We start from the raw sequence: 21,701 nt of genomic DNA, 5'->3' as shown, positions 1-21,701 counted from the left end.
GCGCAGACCGCGCACCCCGCATACCCCGTGCACCCCGCGCAGACCGCTCACCCCACATACTCCGTGTACCCCGGCGCACCTTGCGCAGAGCATGCACCCCGCGCTGACACAGGGCAGCAGCCTTTTGTCACACACCTCCTAAGGGTGGGGGTTGTGTGGGAGGAGGGGGGAGTAGTGCTGCTGGGCTTGGACTGTGGGCACCTTGGTGGACCACCCCCATGGCCGCCATGCCCCCTCATGGCTGGCCTGTCCACCCTGGCAGGTTCATCCACGACTGGGTGTACAGTGGGGTCTTCAGAGACGTCTATGGGGAATTCATGATCCAGGTGAACCACGAGTACCTGGGCTTCAGAGGTAGGTGGCTGCTGGCTGCTAGGCCGGGCCTCTGCCATCAGACGGGTCGGGGCCAGTGCTGCACCCCAGCCAGCCATGTGTCCTGTCCCCCATTCAGATAAGTTCTACTGGACCCACGGCTATGTGCTCATTTCCAAAGAGGTGGAGGACTGCGTCCCCGTGTTCTTGAAGCACATCGCCCACGATGTGTACGTCTGCGGGAAGACCATCAATTTGCTGAAACTCTGCTGCCCCCAGGTGAGGAGAGCCTGCCCTCCCGTGCCTTCTTGTCCTGCTGCTGTTCCCTGTCCCCTGAGACCTGGCCATCTGTCTGTAGTGTGTGGTGACCTCTCATATCCCCCTCAGTGTCACAAGCAGCTCCATCGAGTTTCTGGGAGCTTGTCCAAAGACAGGACGGAAAGCAAAGGCATTTCAAAGGCCAAGGGGCGGTGGGCTCCTTCCCTCCCTCCACGTGGGAAACTGCCCCAGTGGGACAGTTGTGGGCCACATCTGCAGGAAGATGGACCCAGGCTGGTTTAGGGAGTCGTGTCTCGTGGTTTGGAGGGTTGCGGGGGAGGCCTGGCAGCGGCCCACGTGCCATCCATGGTGTGAAGCCCTGTAGAGCAGGGAGGCAGGTGGGCTGCCCAGGACGGGGCTGGGGAGGGGCCAGGAGGCTCAGCCTGTGCCTGACGGGGTCCCTCCTGTGCTGGGCTGAGAACAGACTGGAGCTGTCAGGACATGGGGAGGGGCCGGATGCTGGGGAGCTCGAAGGCTGGGGCTCCCTGGGGGAGGGGTGGCCAGCAGTGGGGTCTGTTCTGTGTGGGCTGACCCTGGGCCTGTGGCCCACGCGCCTCCAGCGAGGGAGGCTGAGGAGAGGTCTTCACAGCTTCTGGAGGGTCGCTGGTGGGAGGCAGCCTTGGCCTGGGCAGAGACCCCGCACAACCCGTCTGGGATGTCCTTGGAGCCAGGCCCCTCCAGTGAATGAACGTTTCTGAGAAAGGGAGCTGTCCCCGTGGGTCCCCAGGAACAGAGGCAGAGCTGGGCATGGGTCTGCGTGTCCCTGGCTCACTTCAGCTTTTCCCTCTTGGTAGCATTACCTTTACTGGTCTGACGTCCCCGTCCCTCGGATCTCAGTGATTTTCTCCCCCGAGGAGTTGAAGGAGGTCGAGAGGGACTGTGCCATCTACGTGGGGCGGATGGAGAGGGTAGCGCACCACAGCTCCATCAGCAAGGAGGAGAAGGTGCTGGGCGCTGTGGGCCTGGGGGCTTTCCGTGCACCTCCCTCCCCTCTAAGGGTCTTGGGCCAGTGGGGAGGCTGCCCTGATGTTCTCTGTCCGGTAGGGTATCTGGGTGGGGGACGCCTGGGCAGGGCTCTGTCCTCTCTTCTCTGGGACTGGCTGGGCGGGAGACACGCCCAGTCCTGGGCAGCAGGACCGGAGGTTCCTGCACTCGGTGACCCCTGTGAGCTCCTCTCCTGCTCAGAAGGGGCTGGCGTACCAGGACCTGTGCTTTGAGTGTTTTGTGTACCCAGGGAGGGGTTTGATGGAAAGCCATTTCCGGCCTGGCCCCCCGGGGGAGACTTGAGAGAACACGTAGGGGTGGATGTGGGGAGGGGGCTGGCCCTCCATCCCTGTGGGGAAGCCCGCCCCGAGCTCCCGGTCCCCTCCAGGGTGGGCGCACGCAGGCCTGGGGTCTCAGCCCTGGATTGCTTGGAGAGTGTGTTGACTACCTAGGCTTGTTGAGCCAGGGTGCTGCCCCTGGGGGGGCCTGCATGGGGTCCGAGCAGCCCCCGCTTTCAGGCCGCCCTAGAGGAGGGGACAGAGAATTGGGATGTGTTTACAGATGATCTTTTTCAGGAATTACGAATGGAAATTGCAAAACAAGAATTGATTGTCCAGGCCCGGGAAGCAGCGTCCAGGGTCCTGCGAGCGCTCAGTGGTACGTGTGGCTCGGGTCGCCCTCTGGGGCTCTGGGGTCACCTGCTGCGGGCTTCTCATCACGCCGCCCCCTCCCATCTCAACATAGATCGGCAGACGTCAGAACGCATGGCCTTGGACGCCCGGAAGCGAGAGCAGTTTCAGAGGCTGAAGGAGCAGTTTATGAAGGACCAGGAGGTAGGCGGTGCGGCCGTGGGGGGGCGGGGGGGGCAGGCTCGTGGAGTCCAGCTCTAACCTGCAAGACCGCGTGTGGTGTGTTGTGCAGCGGCGCCGGGCGGCCAGGCAGGAGGCTCTGGATGACGACTTGGGCTACGCGCGGGAGCTCCGCGACAGGGAGAGGAGGCTGAGGGCCCTGGAGGAGCAGCTGGAGAGGAAGACGAGGTAGGCGGCCGCGGGCGACCCTCCTGGCAGGGTCTGGTGATGGTCGTCTTTTTATTTTGGAGATTTTTCAAGCGTGTGTTAAGGTAGGAAGAGTAGGGGTCCAAACTCCAACGTGCACCTGGGCGGAGTGCGTGTGGCCATTTTCCCACGCTCAGGTGTGCTTCCCCGTCCTCAGAACATCTTCTCCTGGTTGGTTAGTGTGGACTAGAATCCAGACAAGGTGCGCACACTGGGTTTGCCTCTCCCGCCTCTCCGTCTCTTTGTTTTTTCTAAGTTCAGCAGCTCCTGTCCCTAATTTTTAAACCCGTGATCAGCCCGACCGCCGAACAGACGGGCATTTGTCCAGCCCAGCATCCGAGGGGCCACCTTGTCGTGGTGCCGTCAGCTTGTCTGCCCTCCCCTGCGTCTCCCATAAGCTGCAGCGGAGTCTCCCGGGAGCACCTTGGGGGGGCTGTGTCTTCCTGCCCATTGTCTCTCAGGAGCCCCATTGTGCTGACCTTAGATACTGTTCTCAGAGGGTGTGTCTCGTGTGCGGGCGTGTGTGCGTGTGGGGGAAGATGTTCTTCTGTCCTCTGTAGGAGACAGCGAGCTGTAGGGCTGTGTCCCTGGTCCGGGGCAGCCAACTGGGAATTAGCCAGTCCAGGTCTGACCCAGTTCCCTGCTGGCGAGAGGAGCAAAACCGCTGGGAGTGACGTGCGGGCACAGCTGCCAGGGAAGCAGATGCAGCGCTTGGGTTGTGCTGTGTCCCCTTTCGCATTTATCCTTCGTTCTCCGGAGTTCGCCCCAGCCGAACAGGAAGGCACCTCTCGTGCAGGGAACCTGGCAGCCCCAGGCCTCCTGCCTGTCCTCTTGCTTCGGGTCGTGTAGGGGCTCGTTGTGGTATTTGCTCAGCAGACATCTGCTGAGCCCCAGCTAGGTGCCTGCCCGCCGGGGTCCCGGTCTGGTGGGCAGAAAGACCTGCCCGGCAAGGCCCCTGCAGGGGCTGTGGGGCCTCGCGGGGACCAGCTGCTAGCCTGGGAAGGTGCCGAGGGCCTCTGCTGTGGAGAGCCATCCCAGCCCACGGGGCACCAGCTGGACAGCGCTGGGCGACTGTGGCAGCTGGGTCTCTCTGGCTGTGTCTTCAGGCAGGCACTGGTTGACCATTACAGCAAGTTGTCTGCGGAAGCAGCTCGTCGAGAGCAGAAGGCACTGTGGAAAATCCAGAGGCACCGATTGGCAAGTGCACGGCTTCGTTTCCTCGTAGAAGATCAGAAGCTCATTCGGGTATCCCCATGGTTTCTGATGGGAGCTCTTCCCCTGGGCTTCGGGGGTCTCGGAGCCCCTGAGAGTACACGCAGACCTGGGTTCTGGGAGAGGGTTGGTAACTCAGTGCTCAGGGACGTCGGGACTGGGAGGAGGCCGTGCCGCCCTGGGATGATGCGGGCAGTGCTGAGTGCTCGCTCTAGGCCCAGGCCCTTCTCGCCTCGGTGCCGTGGCCCGCGTGGGCAGTCAGGAGCTGTGGCTTGTGTGTGTTGGGTGAGGGTGCAGAGGCTCTGGGTTGGATTGTGTGGGGTTAGGTGCTCACTGCTGCTGCCTGAATTTCAGGGGATGCTGAAGGACGTGTCTGAGGGGAAGGCCCTGGAGCCACTCTCCGTCCTCCCTGCTGCCGGCTCCCAGGTGAGGGGCTGGGGGCAGGATTCAGGGCGCAGAGCATGGGGCTGTGAGCTGGATGCCCCAGGTGTGCGGTGCCCTGGGAGCGCAGTGGCTGCTGAGCCTGACTTGGTGGTTGCAGAACTGAGCTTGGGGAACCAACACCCCCTTGTGTCTCAGGCTTTGTCTCCGGGCCCCGGGCACTCGGCGGGACGCAGCAGCTCTGACTCCGGGTATGCAGAACAGCACGTGGTTGCCTGGGATTGCCCGAATGCACGGACGCCGCAGCGGCTCACGCCTCCAGCAGCAGGGGCCTGTGGCTCGGGGCCGGTGGACAGGCCGGGGCCGTTCTCTGAGGGCCTCAGCATCCGAGACTTCCTGCCCGCGGCTCGGGAGGCCGAGCCACCTGCGCACACTGGCGCGGCCCCTGTCCTGGAGGAGGCGCTGCACACCATCGGCTCAGACCTGCCGCCCTCGGCTCCATCCAAAGTGGTGGGCACAGGGCCTTCCGGGCCACAGGAGTATGATTTCAGAACCATCCTGAGGCCAGCTGTAGCCCCCTGGGCTTGCCCAGGGTCCCCGAAGACCGTAGGAGGCGGCTCGAGTAATGAGGGGCAGCAGCTGTGGGGGGGCAGTGTCAGGCGGCCACAGGGTATGGGGGTCTCAGACAGGCAGGTGGCCCTGCCTCCCCCCCACCCCTCTGGGTGCACCCTCCCCCAGGGCGGGAGTAGCCAGGCCGTGGGGCAGCTCCTTGGGCGTGTGTCAGAGGGCAGCGTTCCCACAGGGGGCTGTGCTCCTGGGACGGCCCCCTCACGGCCACGGTGGAATGTCCACGGACACGTGTCTGACGCCAGCATCAAGGTGGGGGAGAACGTGTGGGACGTGGCCCCCTCGCGGCCACGGTGGAACGTCCACGGACACGTGTCTGACGCCAGCATCAAGGTGGGGGAGAACGTGTGGGACGTGGCCCCCTCCCGGCCACGGTGGAACGTCCACGGACACGTGTCTCAGTCCCATGTGGTACTGGGTGCGCTCTCTGGGGAAGGCCAGCCTGATGTACCCGGGCCCTGCCAGAGCCCCCCTGACCACGTGTCCCAGTCAGGCCTCAGCCTGGGAGCACAGAGCCCTGTCTGGGAGCACGCGCCACGGCTGCCTGCGGAGACGGCCTCTGACAGCTGCTGTGCTCAGGAGGCTGGCGCCAGTAGTGGGCAGGCGAGTGGCCTCCAGCCTTCGCCGTCTGCAGTGGCTGCATCCGGGGATCTGGGAGATGGTATCCCCGAGGAGCCAGGTCAGTGGGGTCCCTACAGCTCTCCTATCACTGGTGGCATCTGTGGGCCCGGGAGGGGTGTGGGCAAGGAGGAAGGGCAAGAAGTCTGCAGCCCTGGGGACTTGGGAGGTATCACCCTGTAGGAGGCACTTGGCCCTGATACCCCCTCCTGCCCCCCACTTGTGTTGCTCAGGACCGGGGACCAGTGGGGACACTGAGGACCTCTCTCCAGGTCACCCTCCAAGCTCACAGGTGAGGGCAGATGTGGCTAGGGCTCTGGCCTCGCATGGGCAGTGAGGGCTTGGGCGCTCCAGGATGGGGCAGCACGGAGGGGATCCCACCCCACCCTTTCCTTCCTAGGAAGGCGCGGCGGCCCAGAGCAGCCCCGGCCTTGGTGCGGAGGCGGCTGCGGCCCAGCGCTGGGGCCAGGAGCAGGCCTACCTGGCGGGTCTGATAGAGCAGTACCGGCTGGAGCAGTACCCGGACAGCTACGAGGCCATGTGTGAGCGGCCAGCCGCCGCGGCGGGTGGGCGGGCGGGCGGGCGGGCGCCCGGCCGGTGTGTCCCCGCCTCTTAACGGCCATCTGCCATCGTACAGCGGAGCCTCCCGCCGCCCACCTGCTACACCACGGGCTTCCCCGCGCCTTCGCCCTCCCGGAGGACCCCCGGGTCCGGTCAGATGCAGATGAGACCGCGGTGCAGCTGAGCGAGCTGCTGCCCCTGCCTGTGCTCATGAAGCACTCCATCACTGCCCCGCTGGCCGCGCAGTGAGTGCCCGCCCCCGGAGAGGCCCCGCCCCGCCAGGCCCCGCCCCGGGCGGCCAGCCCCCGCCCCTGACCCCGCCCCTCCCGCCAGCGTCTCCTTGGTGAACAAGGCCGCCGTGGACTACTTCTTCGTGGAGCTGGGCCTGGAGGCGCACTTCGAGGCGCTGCGGCACTTCCTGCTCATGGAGGACGGGGAGTTCGCACAGTCGCTCAGCGATCTGCTGTTTGAGAAGGTGACCCCTGGGCGCGGGGCGGGCGTGGCTGCGGGGCGGGGGCGGCGTGCCGGGCCTCCTCGGGACAGCCGTGCCCTCTCCCGGCAGCTGGGGGCCGGGCAGACGCCCGGGGAGCTGCTCAGCCCGCTGGTGCTCAACTCCGTGCTGAGCAAGGCCCTGCAGTACAGCCTGCGCGGGGACACCCCGTACGCGGACAACCTCTCCTTCGCGCTCAAGTTCCTGCCCGAGGCGTTCGCCCCCAACGCGCCGGACGTGCTGAGCTGCCTGGAGCTCAGGTACAAGGTCAGCAGGCCTCGCCGAGCGGGCGGGCCGGGCGCTCCCCCGCACGGCTGTGCTGAGCCGGCTTCCCCGCAGGTCGACTGGCCCCTCAACATCGTGGTCACCGAGGGCTGCCTGAGCCGCTACAGCGGCATCTTCTCCTTCCTGCTGCAGCTGAAGCTGATGATGTGGACGCTCAAGGACATCTGCTTCCACCTCAAGCGCACAGGTGAGGCTCGGCCCAGAGCCCGGGCTTGCCCTCGGCTGGGCCCCGCTGACGCCCCTGCGCCCCCCCAGCTCTGGTGAGCCACGCGGCCGGCTCGGTGCAGTTCCGCCAGCTGCAGCTGTTCAAGCACGAGATGCAGCACTTCGTCAAGGTCACCCAGGGCTACATCGCCAACCAGATCCTGCACGTCACCTGGTGTGAGTTCCGGGCCCGGCTGGCGCAGGTGGGCGACCTCGAGGAGATCCAGCGTGCGCACGCCGAGTACCTGCACAAGGCTGTCTTCAGGTGAGCCGCTGTGCCTGGGCTACTCCTTGGGCACGTGCAGAGGGGGTCGGGCACCCCTCACCGGCAGCTGCCTGCCCCCCCAGGGGCCTGCTGACAGAGAAGGCTGCGCCCGTCATGAACGTCATCCACAGCATCTTCAGCCTCGTCCTCAAGTTCCGCAGCCAGCTTATCTCCCAGCCCTGGGTCCCGGCCGGCGGCCCCCGGGGTGCGGAGCACCCTAACTTCGCTCTCATGCAGCAGTCCTACAGCACCTTCAAGTACTACTCCCACTTCCTGTTTAAAGGTGCCTGTCCCCCAGGGCCGGGAGGGCTTGGGGACAGCAGGGCAGAGGCCGCCGGGTGGGCCTGGCTGAGCCACCCCCCCCACCCCCCAGTGGTGACCAAGCTGGTGAACCGTGGCTACCAGCCCCACCTGGAGGACTTCCTGCTGCGCATCAACTTCAACAACTACTATCAGGATGCCTGAGGCCGCGTCACACAGGTACCCCCCCCCCTGGGTCCCCAGGCTGGCGGGCCAGGGGCAGAGCCACCACACGCAGACCGGCCAGGGAAGCTGCTGGTTTATTTGGGGGGCCGCGTCTCTGAGCGTGGGGCTGGGCTGCTGAGTCTGCGTCAGACAGAGACAGGTCAGGTCCTGACTGGACGTCTCGGCCGTCATGGAGAGACGGGGGTGGGTTTGTCCACAGGGTGGCACCGTCTCAAGGACTCGGTGGGACTCGGGGCCTTGGGGGCTCCACGTGTGGAGGCCTCCAAGGCCATTACGAGGATCACGTCACGCACAGTTCGGCCGCCCACAGTGGGGGCTTGCTGCTGTAGGAGTGCCCCCCACTGTCTGCCCCGCCAGCCCCCTCAGGCTCAGTGGCTTCCAGGTCCTCGGTGGCCTCCCCGTCCCTGTGGTAAGGGGTTTCCAGTAGCTTCAGCACCCGCCGCACCTGGAGGAGGGCCAGGAGAGGAGTTTTAGGGGCTGCCGCTCGCTCCCCGGGCCATCCCCTGCTGCTGGACCCAGGGACGGAGGAGGAACGGGTGTGTGCTTGCCTCTGAGAAGTCTCCGTTCTCGGCGGCCTCGATGGCATTCTGGGCGATGTAGTTCCGCAGGACGTACTTGGGGTTGTTGGCATGCATGACGCGCGTGCGCTCAGCCTGCCAGGCGTCCTTGTCGCTGACGCCCTCCCTGTCCTTCTCCAGCCGGGCTCTGGAATCATCCAAGTTCATCTTTCCAGCAGATGCCGCCCCCCCCACCCCTCCTGCATTTGGTTCCCTGCTTGGGGGCCGTCGTCTGCAGCCACCTCCCAGGGAGAGGGTGACGCGAGCAGTCCGCGCCCGGCCGCCTGGAGCCTCACCCGTACTCCTGGAGCCAGTCAGCCCAGCGGCCCCTGTTCTTGCTCAGCAGCTCAGCCGCGCTCAGCTGCTCCAGCCGCGATTGCTGCTCCACGCGTTCCAGCTCCTTCGTCACGTTCGCCCGGGTGCCGATGAGCGCGAAGAGCTGGGGGTTGGACTGGGCCAGCATGAGCATCATCGAGAGCTGCCTGTGCGGAGGGGCAGCGTGAGGCGCGTCCCCACCCCCGGCCATGGGCTGTGTCCTGAGGCCACTGGGCACTTGGAAGACGGCCATCGGGCGCGGGGGAGGTGGCACTGGCTTTAGCTGCTCTGCTGTGCTGACTGCCCTACGAGGGGGTGACCCGGCCCGACCAGTGGGGCAGCCGTTCACCCCTACTCCGCGGCAGCCCCTCCCGGTCGCGGGACAGCCGAGGGGCAGTGCCCTGCGGGCGCCCGGGGTGCATGGGGCACCTGCTTCCCCCTGGGGGAGGGCACTGCTGGCCGCTTCTCCACGGTGGCCACAAGGCCGGGTCCTTCCCCACTTGCAGAAGGGCCTGGGGGTGGGGCAGGGACAACAGCGACACCCCCTTCCCCGGTCCTACTAGCCTGTCCTCCGTCAGCACTCACCACCCTGCGGCACTAAATTCTCTCAAACCCCAGCGCTTCTGTGTCTTACTCTGAGTGTGGGCTCAGACACTGTGTACTCTTCCCAGTGGGAGGCGGCGCAGGAAAGCCTGGTCTGGCTGAGACCTGAGGGCCCCGGGGCTCTCTTCCTGGGCAGACGAGAGAGCCATTCTGGGAAGCTGCTCCCCAGCTGTGCCACTGGCCTCCCCCAGTGGTGACAACATGCTGTCCTTCCCTTTGACCGGTGGGCCTCAGTGCTGCAGACACGGGGGCCCGACCACCCCCTTCCCCAGGAGCCTCAGCCAGCTCCCTCTTCTGTTCCCTGGCATGCTCTGTTCTAAATGGTCCTGCAAATTCCAAGAAGTGAGATCTGGGTACCCACCGGGGATCCATCTGGGGTCGGAAGGCGAGCTTCAGCTCCTCCAGGGAGGCACACTGTGCGGTCAGCGCGGCCAGGAACTCAGGCAGGCCCAGGGACTCTGGCCCAACTGGGAAGGAGCTCAGCAAGTAGAAGGTGTTTGTGAAGTCGGCCCCTGGAACATGCCGCTGCTCAGGGTACCGGCAGGCAGAGGCAGGGCCCTGCACCTGCCTCCCACACCACCGTCCACGCCGAGTGCAGATGCCTCACCAGGCCCAGGGGCTCCTGACCCCTCCCCTCCAGCCTCCTCAACAGCCCCCACCCACCTGCCACCCAGCTTGGCCACCACTCTAAGCCCCCGTTCCTTCATCCGTGAATCGGGTAAATACGGCAAAGGCACCGAGGTCAGCCCCTGGCCACCCCCACTGTGGTCACAGTCCTCACTGCCTACTTGAGCTGCAGAGCGTCAAGGACAAGCCCCCGAAACACTTCCAAACAAACAGGGCTCAACATAGAACAGATGCGGGGAGGTCCTTGGCCTGACTTGTTAAAACACAGTCACTGTAACCCCCGGGAGAACATCCCAGAAAGAGACACAAAAGGGAAATGAGAAGGGACCAGAACAGAGACACAAAAGCAGTAATGGAGGAGATGAGGGATGAAAAACGGCAGAGGACACAGACAACAAATAGCGAAACGACAGAAGTCCTCATCAGTAATGACTTAAAAGGATTCATCTCCAAATGAAATTGGCAGCTTGAACTAAAAAAAGTACTTTCAACTTGTCCAGCCTAAAGAGAAAGGACAGAAAAAATATCCCAAGCAGATGGTAACCTGCAGAGCGGGGCCAGCCCTACCACTGTCAGCAAGAGACCTGCAAACGACAAGGCCTTTACGTGTCGAACAGCCTGTTCATCAAGAAAATGTAATGGTTATAAACATACAAACCAAACATTCGTAAAATGGAAGGAGAAACAGCACAGTTCCCCGTAGGAGCCGGAGGCTTCAGCGCCCCACTTTGGATAATGGACGGAACGTCCGCACGACAGACCAGTGAGGACACGGGGAACTCGAACGCTGTCCGGCTGCTCCATCAGACAGACATCTGTCTCCTCAGGTGCACACAGGACAAACCACTTGTTCAGCCATAAAGCAAGTCAATATGCTTAAAAAGACTGGTATCTTCTCCAACCACAATGGAATGAAGATAGCAATCACAAACAGAAGGAAAACTGGGAAATCCCCAGATACTGTGAAAATTAACCAATGGGCCCCAAAAGAAGGGAAAGCAAAAAATACTTAGAGGCAGGAAAATGTGGAAACACAAATACTGAAATTTATAGGATGCCACAAAAGCAGTGGTCACAGAGAATTTTATGGTGCTAATTACCTACATTAGGAGAGCAAACCTCTTTTATCCCCCCCAAAAAAGAAATTTGCAACTGTGTGGTGATGGAAGTCGACAGTTTTGCGATCTCTACAAACAGCGAATCACGTACCCCTGAGACCATTACATACCCGTTAAATCTCAAAGGGAAAAAAGCCTCAAACCAGTAACTTAATCTTACACCTAAGGAACTAGAAAGAAAACAAAAGAAGACTAAGGCTAGCCGAAAGACAGCAAATAGAGGGTATAGCAGAGATAAATGAAATAGAGAACAAAAAAGAAGCGAAAACCACTGAAACCAAGAGTTATCTGGTTCTTTGAAAAGATCAACAAGATTGACAAGCCTTTAGCTGCTGCCCCGTAACTAAAATCAGAAATGAAAGTGGGGCGGTGCCTACTGGTCACACAGAAACAGGACTGTCAGAGGAGACTGGACAGTTCCACACCGATACGTCAGATACGTAGATGAAACGGGCAAATTCCTAGAAACACCATCTACCACAGTGGACTCAGAAGAAATAGAAAATCTGAGTAGCCTTGTGACAAGCGAGGAGACTGAATGGGCCATCAGAACCCTCCCAACAAAGACAATGGTAGGACCAGGTAGCTTCACTGGTAAGTTCTACCAAGTATCAAAGAATCATCACCAGTCCTTCTCAAACTCTTCCAAAAAACAGGAGGGAACATTTCCTAACTCAGCGTTGCCTGGATATCCAAGCCAAAGACCCCGCAGACCAGCATCCTGGTAAGGACAGTGGGGGCCTCCGGTGGGGTCCCTCTCGGCTCTCGGCCAGGGAAGGAGGCCCTCACCAGCAACCCGACCACACCGCACCCTGACCTCCGACCCCCAGCCTCCAGAACTGTGAGAAATCAGTGTCTGCTGGGCAAGCTGCCGCTCTGTGGTTTTTTATGGCGGTTTAACTTGACTAAGGACACGAAGTGAGGAGGAGGAGTACGACCACGTGCTCATCTCAGCTGATGCCAAATGGCCACAACACTCAAGCTAGGAATAGAAGGAAACTTCCTCGATTTCGTGAAAGCCGTATCTGGAAAAGCCACAGCCTGGTGAAAGAGGTAGCGCCCCTGAGCAGGAGCGACAGACGGCCGCGCACGTAGCCGCTTCGTGCACCACAGTACTGGAAGCTCCCGCCAGAGCGGTCGGCAGCTCCGTGTCAGATCCGCAGGTCCGTTCTGCCGCGCAGCCCCGAAAGAACTGAAAACAGGGGCTCCAACAGATGTCTGCACATCTGTCTTCCGGCGCTGTTGTCCACAACAGCCCGAAGGGAAAAACCACCAGTGTGCACCCATCGTTGACGGAAGAGCAAAGTGTGGTCCGTCCACACAAGGGCCTAGAATGCGGACACCTGCGTCACCATCGTGGACCCTGAGGACACTGTCCTCGGCGCTGTCAGCCGTCACAGGATGAATCCTGCACGGGCCCAATTCACAGGAGGTCCCTGCAGGAGTCCGGTCCAGACAGACGGTAGACTGGGGGCGCCAGGGGCGCGGAAGGAGGAGGAAATGACAGGGTCTCCGTGTGGGGAGACAGATGGGGCTGAGCAGTGCACAGCGGGGTGAATGTGCTTAGCGCCCCCAAACTGCACACCTCATGGTAAAGTGGTCAATTTTACGTTGTGTCCATTTCACCGAAACGAAAATGCCGGGCGCCGCCGCGGCACAGACCCCCTGCCACACTCACCAGTCAGGCGCATGGTCTCCAGGAGCCCGGCCACCAGCGCTCCGTCCTCGTCCAGCTCGGCGCGCACCAGGCCCAGCTTCCCGCGCATCTTCCGCAGGTAGTGCCGGCGGAACTCCGGGTCGAACTCCTCGGCCACGATGGCCTCGCCCCGCTCGCGGGGCAGCTCGGGCTCCAGGGCCTCTGCCAGCTTCTGCAGGTTCCACTTGCAAACGTCGGGCTGCTTGCTGTATGCGTAGCGCCCAGTGTTGTCGGAAGCATTGCACACGTGGTCAGGGTCGTACCTGCCACACGGGGCAAGGGGAGCCAGCAAGGGGATGAGGCAGGTCCCGGGGTGCCCAGAGGCCGCGTCCGTGTGGCCGCTGCCCTCCCGCCCTGCCTCGCAGGGGCCCCGCTCTGACGGGCGCAGGTCCAGGCCGCAGCCGCCGACTCCCACCCGCTCAGTCGGCAGGGAGCCTCAGCCCACTGCCCCTGGCTGGCCGCGTCCCTCCTTCCTGCTCGCCGCCTGTTCCCGCCCTGGCCCCTTGAGTCCATTCCCAATCCGAGAGTGGAGGGACCCTCTGAAAAGGCCGCTCTGCTCCAACCCTTCCAGGGGATTTCTGCTGCTGCGAAGGGCTGACCAGGCATTTCCAACCAAACATCGAGGACAGCAGGTCTCTCCCCAGCGGTCCCTGCGCCGTGGGCACCCACATGCTGGCCCCGGGCTGCTCACCTGTCCAGGAAGCCGAAGGGCCCGTAGTCGATGGTGAGCCCCACGATGCTCATGTTGTCTGTGTTGAGCACGCCGTGGCAGAAGCCCACACACTGCCACTCCGCCACCATCCGGGCCGTGCGACGGGTGACCTGCGGCATGACGCGTGCAGGCTGTCCCCTGCCCCCTCCCTCCCTGAGGACAGCTCTGCTCCCAGGGACTCCCTCGGGTTTGCCCTCTCGGCGCACACTCGGCAGCGGGGGCGAACGCGGAAGGACGTGTAAGAAGGGAAAGCACTTTGGATGAGTACACACGTGTAGGCTCTAATTTCCACTTAGGCCATCTGTCTCTTTGATATACTAATTTTGGCTTCTACCCATGAAACCAAAAATATCAGGGAGCCTTGACCATCCCCACGACTCCGGCCCAGGAGGATAACCGTGTGCAAACAGGGAAGTCACCACATGAGCCGGCAAAACCTGCCCTGGGTCCAGGCTGCTGTGCCCGGGGCCCCGCCGTGACCGTCCGCATCTCCCCCCGAAGCGGAATCCTTCCCCCCACAGTTCTCCCGCCGCGCCTGGCGGAGGCGCACAGGGTTTGTCCCAGGGCCCCCGACCCTCAACGCAGCATTCCCAGAAGTCGGTCCTGCTCAGAGCCAACGAGGGGGGACAGGCTTTGGGACCGGGGAGCGACTCAGAGAACCTTGTCCCCCCGCCTGGCAGACCGTGTCTCATCAGCAGGCGGGATGCAGGGAGGGCTGGTGTGCGGCCCCGCCTACCTCCCGGAAGAAGGCGGCATTCCTCTGCACACGGTCGTCGGCGTGCGCGGCCTGGATCTCAGGATAAAACGTGCTGATCACATAGTCAAGCATCTGGACTCGGATGTCATTTCTCCCTACACTGGGCCCCTCGCGCCCTGTGTGCTCATCTGCGGACTTAAAAATCTCAAAGGATCCGAACCTGGAGGAAATACCCATGTTTTTCACAGGTTAAACATGGCTCTAGCCCCTTGTGAAAAACAGAAGCCTGGCTGCTAGGCCTTGTAGCCTCTGGCGCTAAGAACACCCTGATTGAAACAAAACCAACAAAAACGTAACTGGTCTTTTGGTGATACGGACAGACCCGTTCTGCCCTTGGTTAGCTACCACGCACGCCGGCTGCGTGTGGGGGGCCCAGGAAGGCATGGCTGCCTCTGGGGACCAGCAGGGCTCTGTGCTCACCCCCGGGTCAAGGAGCACGGCGGTGACCGGCGTCCTGCGGTCGGCTGACAAGCAGGGTCAGCTCTACGACTGAGTGGTCGTGTCACCCAGAGGACGTGAGGCGGTGTCGCAACGACTAGCATTACCGCTAGCAGGCCCAGGGTGGCCCCCCAACCCCCCAGGATATGCTGGTCAAACTGCCAGGAGTGCCGCTCAGGGAAGCAGCCCTGGGTCTCCTGGGGGAGGCGGACGCGACCGCCCTGGCTCCTCCAGCTCCCAGAGGACAAAAGAAAAAGCCAGGCGCTGAGCCTTAGGCACCGCGTGAATGGCCCCGACACACAGGGTCCACCTGGCTCCACAGGAGGGGGGACCAGAGGGGGTCACAGCTGCTTCCTGACAACCGTGGGTCCGGGCCATCAGAACCGTGTGATGCCAGATAGCACGGTGACATCAGGGAGGGACCAGAAAGGGTGGCAGTGGATGACCGGGCTGGAGCAAGGGCGGCCACGGTGGATGGGGGCACAGCACGCATGGAGTCACCCCTTCTTCACAGTCACGGAACAAGGCCACTTTCTCGGTGACTTTCATGTCCTTCCTGGTCCTAAACTCCCAAGTGAACAGCTCTGCACATGCCCCTTCCCAGAGCCCCGCCTCTGGGCAGCCCCTCTTCTGCTGGCCCGAGGCCCTGTCCCCCTTCACTCAGGCCAGCCGCGCGCCCGCGACACGAGCCACCTCTCTGCCACCGCCTCCCTTCTGGGGGCAACAGGGGCCTGAACAGCCATCCACACGCAGGACAGGGCTCCCGGCCCAGGAAATGCCAGGTGCCTTTTGCCCACGGAACCTCCTCCCTCCCTGCAGGTGCCCAGCATCTACTTCGTGGGCCGTCTGGTGCTGCTCGAGACTGGCCGTGGGAGGGGTTCCCCACATGTGTCCCGGCGGGGCGTTCCCTCCACCAGCCCTGTCATCCGTCTCCGCACATCACAGCCCGAAGGGACCCCAGCATTACCTTAGAAAAGTGGAAGCTATACGCAGCACAACTGTGCACTTCTCATATTTTGGATTACCATCATAGAACACGTCTCGAATGACTGTGGACTGGGACGTGACGCAGGCCCCGGCCCGCGTGGTGGGGATGCCCAGGTGGAACATGGCTTCGCTGCACAGGAACTCGCGGATGCTCGACCGCAGGACTTTGCGGCCGTCGGCCTGTCTGAAATCAAACACACAGGTGGTTGTGCCATCAGGCAGGTGTCCGTTCAACAGGCAGCAAATGGGAGGGACTGAAAGACAGCATTCTAAGGGCTTTTTAAAAACCATTCCCTGACAGCTGTAACGTCATTGTAAAAGGCCTCTGTTTTAGAGGATACCTCATACAGACGGGCCCCAGATGTGGCAGCCACGGCACCAGGTGCCTGGCCTGCAGCTGGGACAGCGAGGCTGCATCAGGCCTCTGGAACAGGACCTGGCCGGCAGGGAGTGTCACTCACTCCCTTGTAAGCCTGAAGTTCTGTTGTTAATGAATTTACAAGAACACTCTTACAGTAAGGATGAAGGATCTCAGGCGCCCCCCGTCTTTTCAGAACTTGATAGCTCATTTCTCTTTTTAAAGATTATTTACTTATTTGACAGAGAGAGTGCAGGTAGGGGGAGCGTCAGGCAGAGGGAGAGGGAGAAGCAGGCTTCCCGCCAAGCAGGGAGCCCAATGCGGGGCTCGATCCCAGGACCCCGAGATCATGGCCTGAGCCGGAAGCAGACGCTTAACGACTGAGCCACCCAGGCGCCCCGACAGCTCGTTTCTCTTTTAGTGCTGAACAACGTTCCATTGTCTGGATGTACCACACTTAATGTTGGTTGCTTCCAAGTTCTGGCAGTTATGAATAAAACTGCTACAAACGTGTGTGCAGGGTTTTTGTGTGGAGAGAGATCTTCAAGTCTTTTGGGTAAATAGCAAGGAGCACAACTGCTGGATCATCTGGTAAGAGTATGCTGACTTTTGTTAAGAAACTGCCAAATCGTCCTCTGCACAACTCTGCATGCCCGCCGTCGGTGAGCGCACGTTCCTGCTGCCGCACACCCCCACCGGCATTTGGTGTCAGTGCTCCGGATCTGGGCCATTCTGATAGGTGTGCAGCCGGGTCTCACCGTTGTCTGAATTTGCATTTCCCTGAGGACATATGATGTTGAGCACCTTTTCATGTGCTTATTTTCCATCTCTAGCTCTTCTTTGGTGACATGTCTGTTCAGGTCTTTAGCCCATTTTAAGATTTTATTTCTTTGAGAGACAGCGAGCTAGAGAGCACAAGCAGGGGAGAAGCAGCGGGCTGGCCAAGCAGGAAGCCTGACACGGGGCTCGATCCCAGGACCCCAGGATCGTGACCTGATCTTTAACCCATTTTAAAGTCTTTTTGTTTTTGTTTTCTTATAGTCTAAGTTTTAAGAGTTCTTTGTATACTTTGAATAATAGTCCTTTATCAGACGTGTGTTTTACAAATATTTTCTCCCAATCTGTGGCTTTTCTTTTCATTCTCTGGATACTGTCTTTTGCAGAGCAGAAGTTTTAACTTCAGTGGAGTCTAGCTTATCAGTGATCTCTTTCGTGGATCTTGCCTTTGGTGTTGTGTCTAAAAAATCACGTCCAAACCCACGGGCCTCTGGGTTTTCTATTTTATCTTCTAGGAGTTTTATAGTTTTGCATTTTACATTTAGGTCTATGATCCCTTTTGAGTTAATTCTTGTGAAGGGTCTAAGATCTTTGTCTAGATACATTTTTTGGTGTGTAGATGTCCAGTTGTTCCAGCACCATCTGTTCAAACAACTATTTTTGGTCCATTATATTGTCTGCTTCTTTGTCATAAATGACTACATTTATGGAGGTCTATCCATTGATCTGTTCTTTCACCAACACTGCACTTTCTTGACTACTATAGTTTTATAGTAAGGCTTGAAGTCAGGTAGTGTCAGTCCTCCAACTTTGCTCTTCTTCAGTATTATGTTGGTTATTGTAGGTTTTCTGAATCTCCATATAAACTTTAGAATCACATTATCAGTACCTACAAAATAACCTGCTGAAATTTGATTGGGATTGTATTTTTTAAAAAGATTTTATTTATTCATTTGAGAAAAGAAAAAGAACACAAGCAGGGGGAAGGGGCAGAGGGAGAAGCAGGCTCCCTGCTGAGCAGGGAGCCCAACTCGGGACTCGATCTCAGGACCCTGAGATCATGACCCGAGCCAAAGGCAAACACTTAACTGACTGAGCCACCTAGGCGTCTTGATTGGGATCATACTGAATCTACAAGTCGAACTGGGAAGAACTGACATCCTGACAGGACTGAGTCTTCTCATTCATGGACATGTGATATATCTTTCCATTTATTTAGTCCTTCTTTGATATCTTTTAGCAGTTTTGTAGTTTTCTTCATAAAGGTCTTAGGTACAAATACATATTTTGTTAGATTTATACCTAAGTATTTCATTTTGAGGGGTAATAATGTAAACAGTATTGTTTTTAATTTTAAATTCCAATTGCTCATTGCTCGTACATAGTAAAGTGACTGACTCGTATGGTAATTTTGTATCCTTCAACCTTGCTTATTGGTTCACGCTTTTGGTCAGATCTTTTGAGATTTTCTACATAGATGTTCATCTGCAAACAAAGACAGTTTTATTTCTTTCATCTCAATCTGTGTACCTTTAATTTCCTTTTCTTGTCTTATTGCATTAGCTAGGACTTCCAGTATGATGCTGAAAGGCAAGGGTGGGGGAAACATCTTTACCTTGTTTCCGATCTCAGTGGGAGGGCTTCCGGGCTCTCATCACGAAGCAGATGTTAGCTGTAGGTTTTCTAGAGATATTCTTTATCAATTTGAGGAAGTTCCCCTCTTCCTAGTTTCCTGAGTTTTTACCACGAATGGGAGCTCAGTTTCATCAAATGCTACCACTGTAATATGCTGCATACACTGCGGTGATCATGGTGCTCAGGGTTCCGCAAGCCCCCACCGTGTGGAGACACATCTAGGTCTCCTGCCTTGCCTTGCCTGAGTATGTCCCATCCCAATGTGACACCTCTGGAAACCAGACCTGGCAGTCACCCCAGGGCCACTGTGTCAGCCTCTGGCCAGTGTGACAGCTGCACTCCACTCACCTCCTCCTACTCCACGTAAGAACTGTAACAAGGAAACCTGTCCTCAAATGTCAGTCCACCCCTCCCTGGTCCTGGGAATCACCTCTCACCCAGCTGATTTCATGTTCAGCAGGAAGCCCGCACAGCTCAATTTAATCTTGAATCTGGTAAAAAATGGTCCTGAAAATAAGCAGCCTGTCTTCTTGCCCAAGGCAAGGTTCCCAAAGCAAAAGCCAGAATTGGACAATTACACAGCAAGGATAAAGGGCCTCTCTGCATCCACAGAGCCAACGGGACACACGACAGCAGTCCCGTCTCCAGCGCACCCAAGTCTGTTCCCAGCCGAGCTGCTGGGATGGACGCAGCTGAGGACAAGCTCTTCTGTACCTGCCAGGAGAGGCATGTCCTGAAATCTCAACCCCCTCAGCAGGCAGGAGGCACGGGTAAGGAGTCACCTGCCCGCCACCCAAAGCCCACATCTGGGTACCCAGCAGGAGTTGGCCTTAAGCCACACACAGCCACTTTGGACGTTAAGCCTCAAGTCATGCTGAGGCTGGGGACCCCAGGACATGTTGGGGGGTGGGTGCTAACCTGAGTAAAGGTTAAATGATCCCTTTATTTTAAAGAAAAATTTTCTAGCAGACCTCAAGTCTAGAAACATGGAACTTAACACTCACGTCTTCAAATATAAAAGATATCCCATAGTAGATTACTCTCACAAAAAGGTTTGTCTTTATAACTGGCAAGAATAAATTACCTAACTGAATATATAAAATTTAAAAATGCTCAAAGAATGAGCAGGCCCCAAGGTGAGAAGCATTTACATATCATTTCAAGGGGCAGGAACTCTCCCATTAGTCACTGGTGCAGACAACTCTTAGCAGGTTGTTTGCGGGGGGTGGCGGTGGTGCTAGGCTGAATTCAGGAGACTTCCAGAGACAGAAAGATTGGGAGACTGGGTGATGAGGAAGAACGAGTTATTCTGGGGGTCAGAGATGGAGCTGCTGGGAGGCAGGCAGGGGGTGCAGGATGCGTTCAGGTCCTGGAGGGAGAGGTGGGGAGGGCACAGGGAAGTAGCCAGAGGAGACACATGCCCTCAGGATTTCTTTGAACAGAAAATGACAACTCGGGTGTAACTTTTTTAGCCATTCAACAAGCATTTAACAAATACGGACTAAATGCACCCACTGTTTAGTGGAAGAGAGCAGAACAGATGATCAGCACTGTCCGTATATAAGAAGCAGGACAGCTCTGGGAGCCCCCTGCCGGGTCAGGCTGTCCGGATCCGGACCCAGGTCCTGGCCCACGAGTGCTCAGAAGCCTGTGCCTGGGAGAATGACCATCGGATCTGAGGGGTTCTTGTCCCTGTCCAGGGCACTGGCCACACACTGTGCCTCTGTGGGTGGACACACAGATGCTATGCTGGAGAGGACACATCACCCTGCCTCCCGCGATTACTGGTGGCTAGGCTGGGCAAGCGGTAAAGACCAGTGTCACACGCAGAAACTGATTCCAAAGTCCTTGTGTTGTTTATGACAGCGGGACCGGGGGGGGGGGGGGGGGGATGCAGCGGGATCCCTCCCCGAGCCGGTCAGAGGGGACAAGGGCACTTGGCAGCAGCACTGCAGCAGGGGCGGAGGCTCTGCAGCCACAGCCCCTCCTTCGGTTCTCTCCCTCTGACCTCAGGGCCTTTGCACAAGCTGTTCCCTTCGCCAGGATACTGGGACCCCCTCCCACGGTCTATGTCCCTAGATCAAACTTCCAGTTACTTCTCACCCCCAACTAGGGAGGAAAACTGCGGGACTGAGCACGCCCCCCCCCCCACACACACTGGAGAGGGCGTGTGGGGCCCCTCCGGAGGTCAGCCCCTCCGCCCCCAGCCACCCACCCGGGCCCACCTGGAGAAGGGCGTGGGGCCGGCGCCCTTGAGTTGCAGCTCCCAGCGCTCGCCGGCGGCCGTGCACACCTCGCCCAGGTACATGGCGGCGCCGTCGCCCAGCTGCCCCGCGAACTGGCCAAACTGGTGGCCGCAGTAGCAGTGCGCGGCGGGCTCGGCGCCCGGCAGCAGCGCGTTGCCGCTGAAGAAGAGCGCGGCCTCGGCCTCGCGCGCCTCGCGGGCGGCGGCGTCGGCGGGCGGCGCGCCCAGGCCCAGCAGCGCCAGCGCGGGCTCCGACAGCGCCACGAGGCGCGGCTGGCGCAGCGGCGCAGGCCGCACGCGGCTGAAGCAGGCCCCCGGCACCGGCCGCGGCGAGGACGGGGCGCCCTCGGGGCCGGCCGGCGGCGTCTCCACGGGCAGCGCGCGCAGGGCGCGGTTGTCGAAGCGCAGCCCCGCCAGCCAGCGGGGCGCCGGCTCCATGGCAGCGCCGCGGGCAGCGGCCGAGGCAGAGCAGGGCGCGTGCGGCGGACGGTGGCCCAGCGACGGCGACCGGACACGAGCGGCCGCGAGCAAGGCCCTCACCGCGGCCCCGAGCGCGGCCATCCGCGGCGCCACTGCGGCGGAAGCCCCTTTGCCCCGACCGGAAGTCCCGGCACGCGGGCCCAGTCACCCAATCGCCTGCGGTGGTGTCTGCTCGTGCGCCTGCGCGGGCCACGCCCGCGAAAGCCTGACTCTGATTGGCTGCGCCGTGCGTCTGTCCGCTCCTGCGGTTCGGCCCGCCCAGCCCGGGCGGGGAAGGAGGACTTGGCCACCTGCGACCCGTCCGCTTCCGCGGGCCTGCGGCTGGCCGAGTGGACCGGGGAGCGGGGGAACCGGGCCGTCTAGAATGACTGGCCTGCGTAACGAGCCAGCAGGTCCCTGGAGGTCCGACCCGGGAAAGACCGGACAGTCGGGGCTGAGAGCTCCGAGTGTGGTGACCGTGCTCAGTGACGTCCCTGGTAGACCACCAGGGGTGCCTCTCAACTCCGGGGTGAAGCCAGGGTCAGCCCGGGCCCCGTGCTGTGCCAGGGCCTGTCTCTGGATTGTCCTCGGCTGCGCCGGGCAGCGGAGCAGAAGGGAA

The 21,701-nt window shown here is 60.2% G+C and overlaps 2 protein-coding genes across 6 annotated transcripts in view; one reads left to right on the top strand and one right to left on the bottom strand.

Moving 5' to 3' along the window:
• Positions 1–8,675, top strand: part of TUBGCP6 (tubulin gamma complex associated protein 6) — a 23,649-nt gene extending 14,974 nt beyond the window's left edge. Inside the window, exons 8-26 of one of the 5 annotated variants that reach the window (XM_032416406.1) lie at positions 263–354; positions 452–591; positions 1,425–1,574; positions 2,190–2,271; positions 2,359–2,447; positions 2,536–2,651; positions 3,776–3,866; positions 4,236–4,307; positions 4,461–5,568; positions 5,741–5,799; positions 5,908–6,049; positions 6,145–6,313; positions 6,402–6,543; positions 6,631–6,825; positions 6,898–7,030; positions 7,099–7,312; positions 7,396–7,595; positions 7,686–7,792; positions 8,497–8,675. In XM_032416406.1, coding sequence (XP_032272297.1) covers positions 263–354; positions 452–591; positions 1,425–1,574; positions 2,190–2,271; positions 2,359–2,447; positions 2,536–2,651; positions 3,776–3,866; positions 4,236–4,307; positions 4,461–5,568; positions 5,741–5,799; positions 5,908–6,049; positions 6,145–6,313; positions 6,402–6,543; positions 6,631–6,825; positions 6,898–7,030; positions 7,099–7,312; positions 7,396–7,595; positions 7,686–7,777 — 3,286 coding nt within the window. In that variant the 3' untranslated portion in view covers positions 7,778–7,792; positions 8,497–8,675. Of the gene's footprint in view, positions 1–262; positions 355–451; positions 592–1,424; positions 1,575–2,189; positions 2,272–2,358; positions 2,448–2,535; positions 2,652–3,775; positions 3,915–4,235; positions 4,308–4,460; positions 5,569–5,740; positions 5,800–5,907; positions 6,050–6,144; positions 6,314–6,401; positions 6,544–6,630; positions 6,826–6,897; positions 7,031–7,098; positions 7,313–7,395; positions 7,596–7,685; positions 7,793–8,496 lie in introns of all 5 variants that reach the window. The other 4 variants (XM_032416407.1, XM_032416403.1, XM_032416405.1 and 1 more) reach the window with 4 other exon arrangements.
• On the bottom strand, positions 7,835–21,184 carry SELENOO (selenoprotein O). Its single transcript, XM_032416408.1, has 9 exons — positions 20,604–21,184; positions 15,589–15,792; positions 14,163–14,343; positions 13,406–13,536; positions 12,697–12,977; positions 9,635–9,785; positions 8,652–8,837; positions 8,347–8,503; positions 7,835–8,243 (listed from the first exon to the last, which is right to left on the bottom strand). The coding sequence occupies exons 1-9, from the start codon at positions 21,182–21,184 to the stop codon at positions 8,070–8,072; spliced, it is 2,046 nt and encodes a 681-aa protein (XP_032272299.1). The 3' UTR covers positions 7,835–8,069.
• Positions 21,185–21,701: the final 517 nt, after the last annotated feature.

The sequence above is a fragment of the Phoca vitulina genome, unplaced genomic scaffold (genome assembly GCF_004348235.1).
Source record: "Phoca vitulina isolate PV1807 unplaced genomic scaffold, GSC_HSeal_1.0 scaffold19, whole genome shotgun sequence".
In the NCBI taxonomy this organism is placed as follows: domain Eukaryota; kingdom Metazoa; phylum Chordata; class Mammalia; order Carnivora; family Phocidae; genus Phoca; species Phoca vitulina.
Note: the sequence above shows the minus strand (reverse complement) of the source record. Positions and strands in the feature narration are given on the sequence as shown.